The sequence below is a fragment of the Zosterops lateralis genome (assembly GCF_965231275.1).
Source record: "Zosterops lateralis genome assembly, chromosome: 6".
NCBI classification, from domain to species: Eukaryota; Metazoa; Chordata; class Aves; order Passeriformes; family Zosteropidae; genus Zosterops; species Zosterops lateralis.
The window spans coordinates 48355727-48370670 of NC_139761.1; the positions used below are offsets into that span (position 1 = coordinate 48355727).

The 14944-nt window shown below is 42.1% G+C and overlaps 1 protein-coding gene across 2 annotated transcripts in view; it reads right to left on the reverse strand.

Annotated features, from left to right (window-relative positions):
* The window catches only part of OSBPL5 (oxysterol binding protein like 5), a 175043-nt gene extending 160435 nt beyond the window's left edge, over window positions 1-14608 (reverse strand). The window contains exon 1 of one of the 2 annotated variants that reach the window (XM_083863481.1): window positions 14542-14608. In XM_083863481.1, coding sequence (XP_083719607.1) covers window positions 14542-14556 — 15 coding nt within the window. In that variant the 5' untranslated portion in view covers window positions 14557-14608. The remainder of the gene's footprint in view (window positions 1-14541) is intronic. The other variant, XM_083863486.1, reaches the window with a different exon arrangement.
* Between the last annotated feature and the right edge of the window lie 336 nt (window positions 14609-14944).

Consider the following 14944-nt stretch of genomic DNA (forward strand, 5'->3'; position numbering starts at 1 on the left):
CCAAGGAGATAAAGCTGGCTTTTTCTGTAACACACTGAGAAAAAAAAAAAAAAAAAAAAAAAAAAAAAAAAAAAAAAAAAAAAAAAAAAAAAAAAAAAAAAGGAAATTAATTCTTGCCCCACTGTTGACTTACAGATACAGCAAAATTCAGTCAAAAAACCCCAGTAATCTCAGAAGACACAAGGACTTCCCAAAGGAAGTCATGGTAGAGTTTTTCCCTCTTCCCCATCCTACGTGCTCCAGAGCCAGCTCTTTAATCCTGGGTAAGTACTGAGGACAAACAGTGACAAAACCTCCTTGGCAGGATCCTCTCTTTTGTGAGGAGCCAATATCTCAGTTGCAGTCTCAGAATTGCTGTGAACCAGGGGTCAACTATCCTTGCATTCCCACCCCAGACTCTGCACAGGGCCATGGAGCACACACTGGTACACCAGTGTTGAGATTATAGTCTACCATGATGAGTTTTACTTGGTCAAGTAAACTATGACACTGACAAATATTATCTAATAAAAACATTTCTAGTGTGAGGCCAAAGGAGAGAGTTGCAAGTTTAAATGTCATGGCTAAGGGTAAACTGTTTTTCAAAGCAGAGGGAATATGAGGTGAAAAGAAGCTAAAAATCAAGCTGCAAAAATATTAGTGCTTCTAGGCATGTCCAGAAACAACTAAAGAAAGGATTGTGTTTTGTTTGATAGAAGAGAAGGGCTAAGCTGCCCTAATTAAAAATAACTGAACTCAATTTCTCTGAATTTACTTCACTACATTGCTGGCTTTATCTATGCCTGGCTTAAATCCTGAAGTAATTGGAAATCATTTAAGTAGAATAACTCATGCTTCTAGCACTTGAGAGTTCAATTTGGTGAGTTTATGAGAGTTTTTGCAAAAAGTTTACAGCAGGCCTGAATTTGCATAGTTGGACCTTCAGTGGGACCAGTGTTTGAGCACAGAGTGGTGTGTTGCCTCTGTGGACACTCCAGGAAACCACAAGGCAAAAAATGAGTGTGTGAGAACTGATGTTTGACATTCCTAGGCCAGGGGCCAACCTGGCAAGCACAGCCCTTGCAAGGCCCAAGCAGAAAAGGTTTAAGCTCTACCTTAGCAGCTGCGAGGGCTTTTGAAATCCTATCCTCCGGAAATCATAACCTATTTCTTCTCAGCTTCTGGCAGAGCACACACTCCTCCTGTCAATAAAGGAAAGCATCTCCAAGGAATTCACAGCCAATGGAAAAAAGTCTAATGTAAAGTAGCAATTTAATTTACAGAGCTCCTGATAAAGGCTTTTACTCTGGGATATGATATAAGGCTGTCACTAACAAGACAACACACTTAACCATGAATAAGGTGTTTATAAAATTCCTTGACTACAAATACAGCAGAGCCAAGGGCATGGATAACTGTGCTCCTGACTGGGCATCTTGCCCACCCCCAAAATTTGATGCCTTTGGCCCTCCTGCTCCTTTTGCAGGGTGTCCTGGCACTGCAGGCAGCCTTCCTTCCTGTGTCAGTCCTCTCCAAAGTGGAGCCTGATTCCAATCCCACATTTGCTGAGGCATGTGGAAAGCCGCAGCTGCACACACCAAAAGGCCAAAAAACCCAGATCCAACTACTCTGGGCAGTCCTGGTGAGCTGCCTGCTGGAAAACACTAGTAACCTGCACAAAGATGCATCCTAGCAAAATACAACCTGTCATCTTTAAAAATAGCTCTTTCCACTGACTGCCACACCTGGGAGCAATGAGCAGGTGTATGGAAAAGAAGCAAGAGACCCAAATGGGCCTGAAACATGGTGAAATGCTTCCTCAGGAAGATACTCCATACTGTTCAGTGGATTTTGGCTTCATATTCAAAGTCTGCTAATTTATATAAATCCTGATCTTTCTGCAGTTCATGTTTTGTCATGCTCAACTCTGATAATATTAAGGATACTTTTTTTTTTTTCCACATTGGGTCCACAATTCTTTAGCAGTTCTGGACTCCAAGACTTCCCTTCAGCTTTCCATTCTTAATTTTGTAAGATTATGGAACACCTGGAAAAATGCTAGTTGTTTTATGCCAGAATAAATGAAGGTCAGTAGCTATGAGGAATCAATTTGTTATTAAATCTATTTGTGTATCAAAAGAAGGATCCAGACATAAGAGTACACCTATTTCAAGAGAAAAATAATAGTATATTTCTAATATTCATTAGAACTCTATAAATTATGTATAGAGTTGTTTTTGTGGAGCCAGAAATTATCATTGGTCATAGTCTGGCTTTGTGTTTGGAACAAGGATCACTAAACTCACTTATACATATGTATTTTATATTTTAAAAAACCCATACATCATCTTTATTTAGCTATTGTAAGAGGTGAAAGGTCCCCCACAAGCACTGCTAAGTTGTTTCAGTGATTGATTAGCCTCCTTCATGTAAAGATTATGTTTATCTGCTTATCCTCCACCCCCAGTGCTGACTCTCAGGCAGCAGAGCCTCTGATGTGCTGTTGTCTCTGATAAGAGAACCCTCAGCAGGATGCAGAGCTGGGCAGAGGTGGGTGAGCTAATTCAAGCACAACCAGCAGCACAGCCTCCAGATACCTTTCCCCTCCTGACCATGTTGTTCTTGTAAGGCAAGCTAACTAGCCCACATTTGGGGGTGATCTAAAGTGGTTATACTGCTCCTGGTACACAGGAACAGCCAAGGGAAGCAATTTGGGTGTTCCTACACAGCATCCTCTCATGGCAGCACACACTGCCAATATCCAGAGGCTGCAGGCAGGTGGCAGGGGAGAGGAACTCTTCCCAGCACATTGGCAGGAGGCAAGACAGACAGCTCCCAGACTGCAGTCTTTGGGAAGAATACTCCAAAAACCAGCTGCACCTGACTTCTTTCCCCATGGTACAGCTCAGCTGGTTCAAATACCTGATGAGAACCCCCTCCTCTTCTTACATCATAGCACAGAGATGTGGCCATGTAGAAACACATCATTTTCTTCCTGCACCCACCTCCAGGTGAGCCAGGCAACCCTGGCCCAGCAAACACCTTCTGCTTTGTGCTGCCTCTGACCCACATGTCATGTGCTGCCAGTGCTTTTGCTGCCTCCTTCCAGGTCACTGCCCTGCCTCCAAAAGCACATACCCTCCACCTTCAAAACCTGGACAGAGTCTGATTTAAAACAGCTGCTGTCAGCATTCACTGACCCTCAACTGACAGCAAAGTAGGCAGTGCTAAAGCTTTCCTTCCTCCTCCCAGTTCCTGCTTTATGTATGTATTTGCAGTAATAATAGAAGCTCAGGCACCTTCCCCATCACCATTCAAGATGTTATAGCAGCCATAGGAAAAAGCCTTTTCCTCTCTGAGGAAACTGCTTGCTGAACATCTGTTCTCTGCTCATTCTCACTGCTGCCCAAATAGACTTCTGTAACAAAAGCCAATCAACCTCAGGTAGTTACTAGAGGAGTCAAAGAAGATATGATTTGGTTAGGTCACAGTCTGATTGCAGCTCTGAATCTGCCTAGATTCATCAAACCTCCTGATGAAATCTTTTTAGTAGATTATTATAGCAAATGTGTTTCCAGCCAAGCATTTTTAGAGGCATATTTCTCTGCAGACCCTTTCAAGGGAAGAGCCCTCTGATATTTCTTTGCTCAGAAGGGTCTGAACATACATTGGACCCTTTTGTGTTGCACCTGATTGATCCTTGTGCACACAAAACCAGACATCCTCTCTTCAGAAGGGTGCCATTTTCTTCTCCCTTCCAGAGATTCTGAGGATGTGATCCAGCTGATACATACAGTCAATATATGGGACTCTCCCTGGAAATACAAAAACACGTCTCCAGTCATTTCAGCTCTGACTCTTCAGGTAAATCTTACTCTGCATCCAGCCGTGGCCTGGACAGAAATGCCTTTTCCAGAGGAAGCTGGTGAGATTGGCAAACCACATCCTCCTGCACCACCAGGGACATGGGATGAACAAATCCCAGCCTGGCAGAACAAGGAGCATCAAAGTAGAAAGCTGCACATATCCTGCCAGGAATTTTTTGATGGGTGAACTTGGGGCCAAGCTGGGCAGCCTGTCACACCTCCAGAGTGGTGATATATTCTCATCACTGCCCCTTGATCAGACTTTCCTGTCATTTCCCTTGGCCAGTACTCTAACATCTGACCAGAAATGTCTCCCTTACCACATGGAAATGACTGCTAACATACATAGAGTTAGTCTTGCATATTTGCTATTTATGGCTAAGGAAATGAGGAAAAGAAAAGAAAGGGGTTTTACTTACATTGCCAAATTAAAAATGTCTTTTGTTTCTTATGGGGAGGCAAGGCACAATCCGCATTCAATGCTACATTGTATCCCTTAGGAAACCCTATTTTATTCTTGCGTAATTTTGTGGAAGAAAATTGGTTTAAGTTTGAAATAGCCCAATTCTCTGCTACAGTAAAATGCTAACTAATTCTCTGTGAGCACCATGTATTCACCTACAGTTGAACGAAGCTGAAATGGCACTTGTCCTTGCAAGTGACCAAGAGATGTCATTGATACCTTCCATGGGGCTGGGCACCCAGTGGATGGTGAACTCAGCTGGCTTTGGCAGCACCCACCAAATGATGCCACGTGAAAGTCCTGCATCTTGATCTGAGGTTGGGTTTTTTCCAAGGCTGAAGATGTTTCTCTTATTTTGAGGACAAGGACAGCTTACATCAGCAGAGCTAACAGGTCAGGATGACCTTAAGGATGCCCTTTAGCGTTTCTTTTCTTTTAAGCGAAGTGGCCCTGCAAATGGCTTTCTAAATTGGCATCAATTTAGCAGTGGTTTTTTGCAGTGGAATTTTGTATTTCAGTTTTGCATGTGGGATAAGCATTTCTGGTTTGTGCTCAAGGAGGAGGAGGCAGTTAAAAAAAAGAGTGAACTGAATGTTCATGAGCAGAATAAAGTAACATTTTTCTCTTGAAGCAACGAAACCAAACAATTTTAATGGGATTTGACTTCCTCTCACATAATTCCAATAATCTACTATAGAATGGGATTTTTTAAAAAAATCTAAGGTATATTGTTTTTTTAAAAAAATTCCTTTTCTTAGTTTTTCCTGAATTTATTATACTCTTTCTGGTAGCCAAAAAAAAAAAAAAAAGCATTAATATATCAAGTCTCAGTAATAAAGATATTCCAGTATTGGGGGAAAATTAGTTTCGTTTTTTTGGAGTTTGAGTTCATTAAAAAGACTGTTCTTCCCTGAGAAATTTGGCAACCTGTCTTTGAACAGAGGGATTACAATATTACAAACAGATTATGTTTCCTTTGCTGGCCACACTGGTGACACTGGTGATGTCTCCACAAATTTGCTTTGTTGAAAGCAAATGTAAGATACACAAAAGGGACCACGGTCCTTTCCTGGTTAACTACCACAGCCACATCTGCATCTCCTTCTCTCGAAACTCTTCAGACAAGGTGTCTTGCCAGGAGCAGTGATCAGCTCTAGAAAGATTCTGTGCATTGATGCAGCACCTCTTTATCTCCCCACAGGCCACCTAATAGGTCTTGTATTTCCATCCATCTCTCCTCTTATTCCTTTCTATATCCCCCAACCACCAGAGGCTCTGGAGGATCGTGAACTTGGTGATTCCAAGCAGAATCATGCCAACAACCCCATGTGGCCACATGCCACAGCCTTCCTCTCAAACTTGTCATGACCTGTTTGCCTTTGAGAGCTGTCCCCCTCTGCTGAATTTTGCTGAAATGTTAGTGCATCATGGACAACAGAATCACAGAATGGCTGAGGACAGAAGGGACCTCTGGAGGTCATCCAGAGCCCCAGTCATACCCTGCAGTCACGGACAAAGGAAGATCTGCACCAGCCACCTTCTTCTGTGTGCAACTTAGCATAAGTTTCCTGATTCATGAACCCATTGGCTGCTTTGTGCTGTCTTTTTAGGAAACCTTTCAGGCTCTTCCTTTTGCATAAGGATTGCATAAGCTTCAACTTCCTAGGAAACCACGCTAAAAAAAATAAATTCAAAGCATATTAAGTGTCACAGCTAAGATTAGAGCCTGCAGGCAGGGATATGTAAACCAAATGTGTGCTGTGAAGGAAGCAACAGTGTAACTGAACCCAGCTGGCTCCTTGTGAGCTCTTGAGAATCTTTCACAGATTTTAGACCTCTGATGGACTCTCTAGGATTGAGGAATGAGCAGATCTTAGGTTTAGTATCAGAATAAACAGACCCTGGGCACAGAAGAACTGAAGGACTTGCTCTGATTTACAGGGACTGTCACATCCTATGATAATTAATTTCATTAACAGGCCTGATACCAATCTCTCATTACTGAAGGAAAGTGTCAGAAACAGCAGAAATTGCTCTCATTACACATCTGCTCCACCTAGACAGATGAATACTCTGCTCCCATGCTGGCAGGGCTGCCAGTATCAGGAGAGCAGCTGTACCCTCACTATGCTGGCAAAATGAGCTTCCTTACAGACCAGCAAAGGCAATGGGCTGTGAAGTTGTGTGTGAGGAACTGTGCTTTTAAGGATAAGAAACACTCTGCACGGCAGCCAGCTGACCTACATTTACAGCAAAAGATGTAAAGCTGACCCACAGGGACTTCTGTCTGACCTACAAACACAGAAGGAGTGCTACTCAAGCCGACCATGTCTTTTAAAACTATAAAGTGAGCAGGAGCAGCAGCTTGGGGACAGGCTTTTCCTGCTCCCACGTGTGAGAAGCAGACCAGTTCAATATGCCATGATAAGCCACTGCCAGCAGGGAAGCACATCCCAGGATCACTCCTACGGCCTCGATATACCTTGGTGCAGGGAGAAAAGCTGAGTTTTGCTATGAGGCAAGAAGAGTGAGCAATGAGATGGCAGGCTGGGCTAAGCTGGGCAAACCAGGCCCTGGGGTCCCATTGCAGGCAGTAAAGCTGCAGCAAAGCCAGTGCTGCTGTGCTGTCTCTGCCAAGCTCATGGCATCAGAGCTCACGCACCGAGCCACAGACAGCTCACCACGTGAGCCAGGGTAACCTTCAAAAAACAAAGGGGACAAACAGTGCATTCTAGGGTTGCTAGGTCATAAAGAGAGAAGAGGAAGAGAGAGGCACAACCTTCCCAGGGCACAATAGTGATAGTTGCATCAGCAGAAGAGAATCACACACACTTGGGACCAGATTTTTAACCCCACCCCCATCAAACAAAGTAGCTCTGTTGAGCTCAGCGCAGTGCTGCTCCACAGTGTATGAGGATCTCCCCATTGGCATAAATCAGCCTTTAGAAAAAGCAGGCTCCCAGTTAATTTGCTGAGTCCTTCCCCCAAAAGACTGATTTTTCTTGAACAGAGCATTCCCTGTCCCACTGTGGAGCTGCAAGGTCACATGTCAGCTAAAGAGCACATGAGCTCTTTTTCTACTGCTACAGTGGTAAAGGAAAGATGTAAAAGAAAAACTGAAGGTTACTACAAGGCAAAATTGCATATCCTGAGCCCACCTATTAAAGACAGACTGTAAGTGTTAATTAAGCTACCTTGCCTATAGTTAAATTACATCACACTGTTTCATCCCTGAATGACAGTTCTATACTTTGGAATTTTATGAGACAAAACCAGAGCAAGGAATAGCTCTGCTGGGCTCTGTAAACATATGTAAATAACCACAGAAGGAAACAATCATTAATAAAGCCTGGATAGAAATACATGTCTCAGATCACTCAGTATTAATTTCCTCTTAGTTTCGTTTTGCAGAAATCTAACCATTTTTTATCAAAACTTCACACAGACAAGACTTTTCCTGGGACCATGCAAAGGCCTGGTGCAAATGCAATAAACCTGGGAGCCAGGGCAGCTTAACTGCAGCACAAAGCAGGGACTGACTGCTGAGACACAGCCACGTGTCTAACTTGCAACTCAGAGCTTGTGTTGGTGCAAGTTGCTGCAGTGGGTGTCTATATTTATCACACACTTGACTGGGTCATGTCTTGGTTCTCAGGTAGAAGTCACCTCCATATAGGATCTTCATGGCATTTCTGTGACACCCAGATGGAAAGTGTGATGCCCATATATTGGAGCCAGTATGGGTTATCAGCTTGGACACAAACTATTCATGTTTTCATCCATCATATCTTTGTCCTTCCCCCCAGCCACAGCCTTTTATCATAATAAGAGGGTAAGAAGTTAAATAAATAATTCCTCTTTTTTTATATTAAAAATTGGTGTCCACTATATTCAATAAGTTCAAGAGGAATGACGTTTGGTTTGCAGATCAAATAGGAACATTTAATGTAAAAACCTTATGTGCTGTGATAAAACTCCTTGAGGAAATTCCTGTTTCCTTTATCATGGGTTGTGGAAAATAATTCAAGTCACAGAATCATGGAATTATAGAATATCCTGAGCTGGAAGGTATCCACAGAGTATTGAGTCCAACTCCTGGCTCTGCACAGGGAAGTGCTCGCTGTTCCTTTCCTGAGACGAGTGCATTTTCCTACCATGCTTTTTTTCAAGCACAATCTTTTCTATTACAAACGTTGAGGCAATTACCCATGACTGTCCCTGACAAAATCTTATCAGTTCATCAAGTCAGTTCCAAATTTTACTCCTCATAGATTTCAGCAAGTTCACCATCAGCAATGCTTTTTTTGACCAAAGTTAGGCCCTTTTTACTTGTGGGAAATAGATATTTCTATTAATTCAAGGAAGATGGACTAGAAAAACATTTCAAAAGTGATTACAGGATTCAACATCATAAGCCCCTTAACCACTTTTAAAAGCTAGAAGGTCAGAGTCTTTAAAGCTGATTTTGACAACTTTTAAATAATTTACCCTACCCTAGAAAGCTATAGCAATTTACAAGAACCTGAGGAGATGACAGATCATTCCACAGTAAGGAACAGCCTGTCATTTTTGCTAGTGACCATCTCCTCTAAGAACAGAGGTATTGACCAGTATATATTCCACATGGAATTATTCCAAATTACACATTCACTAAAACCTATACAGTCATTTGGATTTATAAAACACTGCAGAACTCTCTCGAAGGAAAACAAAATAACAAGTATATATTCCTTCTGTAGTCTAGCCTGAAAATTACAGGCCTGTAATATCACATAGAGTGTTTTCCTCAAAGAAGCCAGGTATGCATGAAAAGAGAAGCCAGGTATGCTGAGGAAACATTTTAGGTATTAGCACTAAAGCAACAAATTAAATGATTACACAACCTTTAAAGTCCTCCTGTTCTCTCCCACCCCATATTTCAGTTACCTATGGGGAGACGAATTTTTTTAACTTTGTGCCTTGTACTAACTCTCCATTTTGAGAGCCTATTTTAGCCTAGATTCCCACAAATTGCCACATTTTAATGGCTTCTTCACCGAAGGAGCAATGCCCATCTGGACACACTTAGCCAGGCACGTTTCATCAAACACATGACATGATGCTTGGTACAGAAAAGCATCATCTGCTTTGGGGTTTAAGCTTTCACATTGTGCCCATCTTTTACAAAAGGTTAAGGGAACACAATTTTTTTTCTTACATGGGATCATGGGTGACTCTGTGCAGTTTTGCCATTTGCCACTGCCAAAGCAGAAGCTGAAACTACTCTGGAGGTGCTGATAGTGCTGCAATTACAAGTGGCCACAGGTTGCTGTCTTACTGATGAAACTTTCCCAAGGAGAGTCCAACAGGCTTTCCCTTCCCCCTGCTTCCATCCTGCATCTCCTTATCCCTGGAAGGTTCACATGAACACTGTGAGGGTGGAAACCTCTGCGTTTGGGAAAGTAGAAGTGTACATCCACACATGCCTTGTAAACACTTCAGTTCACATTAAAGGCATGAGCTGTGCATAATCATTATCATTTTGGGGTAGGAACACCCAGAAAGGTCCCAAACACTGTCTGCCCACTGAGATCAAAGTGATTACAAGAGCTACACCATAAGGGAGGATATGAGAGTTCCTGTCACCCATCCATCTGCTGTGACTGTGGGTGTAGAAAACAGGGTGTCACCTAGCTCGTTCCCTCCCAGACTGCAGTGCTCTGCAGATAATAATGAGCAAACTTCAGCAAGCTTTGCTTTCCAGGATGGTATTTCCATGGAGATATTCCTGAATGTCTCCAGCTGGTGTCCTGGCTATGGATTTCAGTTTTGCTTCTAAAAGGTATGATAAATAATGTGATTAAAAGTAAATAAGTTGTCTTTTTTCCAAGGGATGTGTGTATGAGGCCGGTGGGTTTTTTTGGTGATGCATATTTCTCACACACACAGAAATTCTAATTTTGCTTTGCGTTGCTTTCTAAGTTTCTTCTCTGGTTAGTTTTTATCTATCGCTGCATGCCAGGAATCCTGGAATCTGGACTGTGCACCATGGAAAAGCCACCCTCACATATTCTGTGAAAGAATGGAATTTGCTAGTGGGGAAAGAACCTTCCTGGTTTTATCCGGTGTGATATGGAACATGAGGAGGTTTCTGGCTCTGCTGCTGAGGTGGGTGCAGCATTCTCCAAGCCTTCAGACTGGAAAACTCTGAACTACCTAGGGTACTTTCTCCTGGAAGTGTCCATTCCCTTACTCAAGACAATATTTTGCTCAGAAAGCCCAGATCAAATGTTAGGTTCTATATTCCCTGAAAATAAATGCCTTTACTGTTGCAGAAGGTGCAGAGCATGTGATCAAAGGATGCCATATGGGCCATTTATTAACAATGAAAAATGAATGCACCATTTGTCAGGCTGTAATTGAAATGGAAGAACAATTCCAGTTTTCACTCCCACTGTTGAGCTGGCTATCTGTATCACAGAACATAAACAGTTTCTTGCTTTATTACTCTTAGCATGAATTCATAGCACATTAGATTTACACATGGATATTGAGAGTAAATATTTCCTGTTATAACTCAATAACATGCTGGTATATGTGTAAGCATATTGCCTATCAGCTTCCTACTTACATACATGTTTTAATGGGATTATGTTTATATACATATACAGAAATACAAATTCACATCCAAGCTAACAAACAAACCCAACTGTGGTGCAAACCAGCACATTAACAAAGATAAAAATAAGATCACTGCAGACAGTTTACATGTCATTCTGAATTCCAAGTGTTTTAAAATACTACTGCAATTTGCAAGTCCACATTTTAAATGAACATGCTGTAAGAGCATTGCATAGAAGCTATTTTAAACTGTCAAAATACAAATCAATGTATTTCCACTTTCTTAACTCAAGTCTTAACCTAAAAACAAAACCTTTCCAGATAAATGTTTTCTTAAGTCAAAGAATCACAGTTTTCTCTTGGTTTCATTTCTACAGAATTGCCAAATATAATCATTAGCAAAGATCACAAGCTTTATATTTTTAGTCGCCTCCTCTTTCTACTTTTCTCCATTTTCTCCCCTCACAGTAAAATGTTTAGAATTGCCCTTATCTTTTATCTACTCCAACAAAACTGAGAAACTTGCAACATTTACAAGGCTGAAGGAGGCAATTGGGGTGCAAGGCACCACACCAGACCGACAGGAAAAAAGTCTGCTGTTCTGTTTTGAGGCTGACTGCAGTCATGGCCTTCCCACTGCTACAAGCTGAGGGCCAGGCCAGGAAAGGGCAATTCATCCCATGGGACTGATCCTCACCCCCTGCCCTGCCACAGGACCCTGGGACACCCTTGCTTCCCTGGGACTGCTCACAGGGAGCACCAACTGCCCAGGCACAAGGAGCATTCCTTGGGTATCCTTTCCACTGGAGCCCAAAGTGAGGACAGATCTACCTTTGGCTTGACAGTGACAGAAATCACCAACATTTTGCCTGTTGTGACACGTAGAGTGATGGCAAAGGCTCAAAAATAAATAAGCAGCCTGTATTCAGCTCATTCATGGTTACTTTTTGCTGGAACACACATTAGTAACAGGGTTTCAAAAAGCCCTTTGAAAAATCAAGAGAATCACTCATTCCCCTCCAAATAAATTGCATCCTACTAGTGGGAAATTGCTGGTAAAGGTAAGAAGATTTTCAGAAGCTGTAAAAGCAGGCCTCAGAAAGAGGAAGAACAGATAACTTAGAGCTAGCTGCAGCTGCAGAGTCTGAAAGCAGAGAAGATACAATGATACAGTAAGCAAGGACATGAAACAATAGTTTGAGTTTTTAGGCTTGGCTAGAATAGACCTTAAGACTGCCGAAAAATATGCTTTGCAAGATAGTAGAAGGTTTTAAGCTTAATAATGGAATATTGTGTATTGTTAATAGAAAGCATACAAGCAAGCATTGTTTGAAGCAGGTGTATGTGTGCTTTTAGTGATTGGCTAGAACAATTGTAAGCTTTAGCAATGTGCTGTTGGCTGGAAAACTTTTAAAATGCCCTGTAACAAAGAGATCTTTGGCCACTGCTGGCAAGATGTGAGGTGTTGCCATCTTTCAATTGTCCCAACCTGTTATGAGGCTGATGTTGCAATAAAGACTAGAGGAACATCTCTCAGTGGTGCCATCCCGTTTGTGCCATATACCAACACATTACTTAGTGGCACATGGATTCCACCATGGGTTACCTTCAATGCATCTCACTTAAATCTAAAACTAGCAAAATTCACATCTTCATGCACATTTTCCTCCCCTTTTATTTTCCCTTTTCAGTGTTACAACTATAACAGCCACAGATTGCAACTTCACAGATGCATGTCTGACATTAATACAAAAAACTTCTCCAGGAGGACAAACATGTACTAAGCTGGTATGTCAATATTATGTTTTTCACATTTGTTAAGCTTAAATCTTAACCTGAAATAAGCTCTAATTCAGGTTCCACAAGAAAACCCCAGGAAATCACAAACACATCTCTAAAACTAGGTGTAAAATGGCCTCATCTTCCATATAATGACAGAGCCTGTGATTTCTAAAAGGGATGTTTGAAATTCAGTTAGTATGAATGTCAGCTTCCCATGGCTCCCTTGGAAGCCTCAGCCAGCAAGAACAGGAGCAGGAATGGTACAGAAACCCAGGAACAAGCAAAAATGTAGTTTAGACTATTTACAGGGCCAAATAAATGTTTAGAAGACATTTAGAACCAAAGTTTGCCAATGCTACCTGGCACAATTGCACAAAAGTAAATGCTATACAAATACTAAACTGTATTTGCCACATCATTTCTCATGAATAGAAGGTCCTACTTCACTCTCACAACCACAGTGGTAACAGGGCCACAGAACTTCATGGACTGCCATTCCACTTGTCACGAGACCCAGCTCAACAAGTTATTCCCTTCTGAGCTGAAATAGAGATGGAATTGTACCATATGAGGCCTCTCCTCTTCCCCACTTGGATATAATGGGGAGAGTCCTCCTTTCAACTACAGCTGCAAATCAATGTTCATGTCTCTCCTGCACCTACAAACCTTGCCCTCTGACTCTGTTCCTCCTTGGTCCTCAGGAAGAAAAATAAAGAGAAGCATCATTACCATCAACAGTTGTGCTACGCACAGCCCACGAGAATGCAAAGTTCTAGCTTGGGAAATCTTCGGGGACTGTATATAGCTTTACTCACATTTAATTTAATACTTTGTCTTAGCTCTGAGGATGCTCTACTGTCCCTGCGCTATGTTCAGCAGGGATCTGTTTGCAGAAAACACTGACACCCCACTTCCTGCACCACCTCTCCTAAAAAAACCCTAGGAAATATTACAGAGAAGTATTTTGACCAAGTACAGTGATAAAATTTACAGTTTTCCAAAGCTGTCAAAAATACACATTCTTAAACTCCACTCTGAGTATCAGGGACACTGCAGATTGTTAGAATGAAACTCAGGTTATTTAGTATCATTTTTGAAGCAGCAGGTATGATACACTCTCAGGATTAGCTGCATCTTTGTATGTTATTGGACTGCTGCAGTCTAAAAGCTGCATTCCATCATTCTGTTCCAGTGCTGCTGGTCAACCATCAGTTCCTTAGGTAGCAATATTTTTGGGGGCTCCTCAGAAATGTTTATCTGTAGAGCTGTTTGCAACTGATGTAGGTGCAATGCAGTGTCCTGCCGCTTTGAGCACCACACACTTTGGGGGCTACATTAAAAACATTCCCTTCCTTTGCTCTGCCCTATTTTTGCTCTGTGGCAAAGCACAACTTGCAAAACGATCCAGAGCATCAAACTTCACAGAAGTTACCCTTAAAAAAGAAAGGGCACAATTAATCAGCAATTTTTAGAAGACCTGAGCAAATATTAGCAAGCAGCTCTGGTATTTTGAGTTTCCATTAGCAAAATAATAAAACCAAAGAAAACATTTTATTATCAACATCTTGCAGCTGCATTTTGCTCTCTCATGACTAAAAGCTTAAATCAATGTGTTGCAGCACAGGAAATAACCAGAGTAGGACACAAACGCAGTATTTTAACTTAGATCATTGCAACAGTTAATCGAGCATTTTGTGACAGCAAGCCATTTACCAAGTACATTTTCACATAATTAAGCAGCAAACGAGACACAGTCACAGGAGCCGCACATTTAATTGTGTCAGCAATTAGATCACAAAGCACTTCACACACATATAGACGTGGCTATAGGACCTGTCTTTCTATACTCACCGTGCAGCAAGGCATGGGTGTTATGTTGTTCTAAAACAATTCCTTTAGAGCCTCAGGCAGAGCAACCTTCCTCTCACTCTCATCTCGGGCAAGTCAGTGTTTCTGGAAGGTGGCCAGGCGAGATCAGATTCATCAGCCAATAAAATTGTCTAGAGCTGCCGTTCCACAGGAGACCGTTCCTCCGGCTGCAGCCTCAGGAGCAGCCAATAAAGGAGAAAATCAGCATCAGAGTGCGGGCGAGCCTTTTGCCCCACGCCAAGGGTCTGCTCTCCAAAAATCCACCTTCCCCCTGCCTGTGCTGCTGCACACAGTCATCCTGCGTGAAAAAACAACTTGCACTTGGCTTGCCTGGCTAAAATAGGTGCACAGCTATTCTGAACACCGACAAGGGTAAAGGGATGAG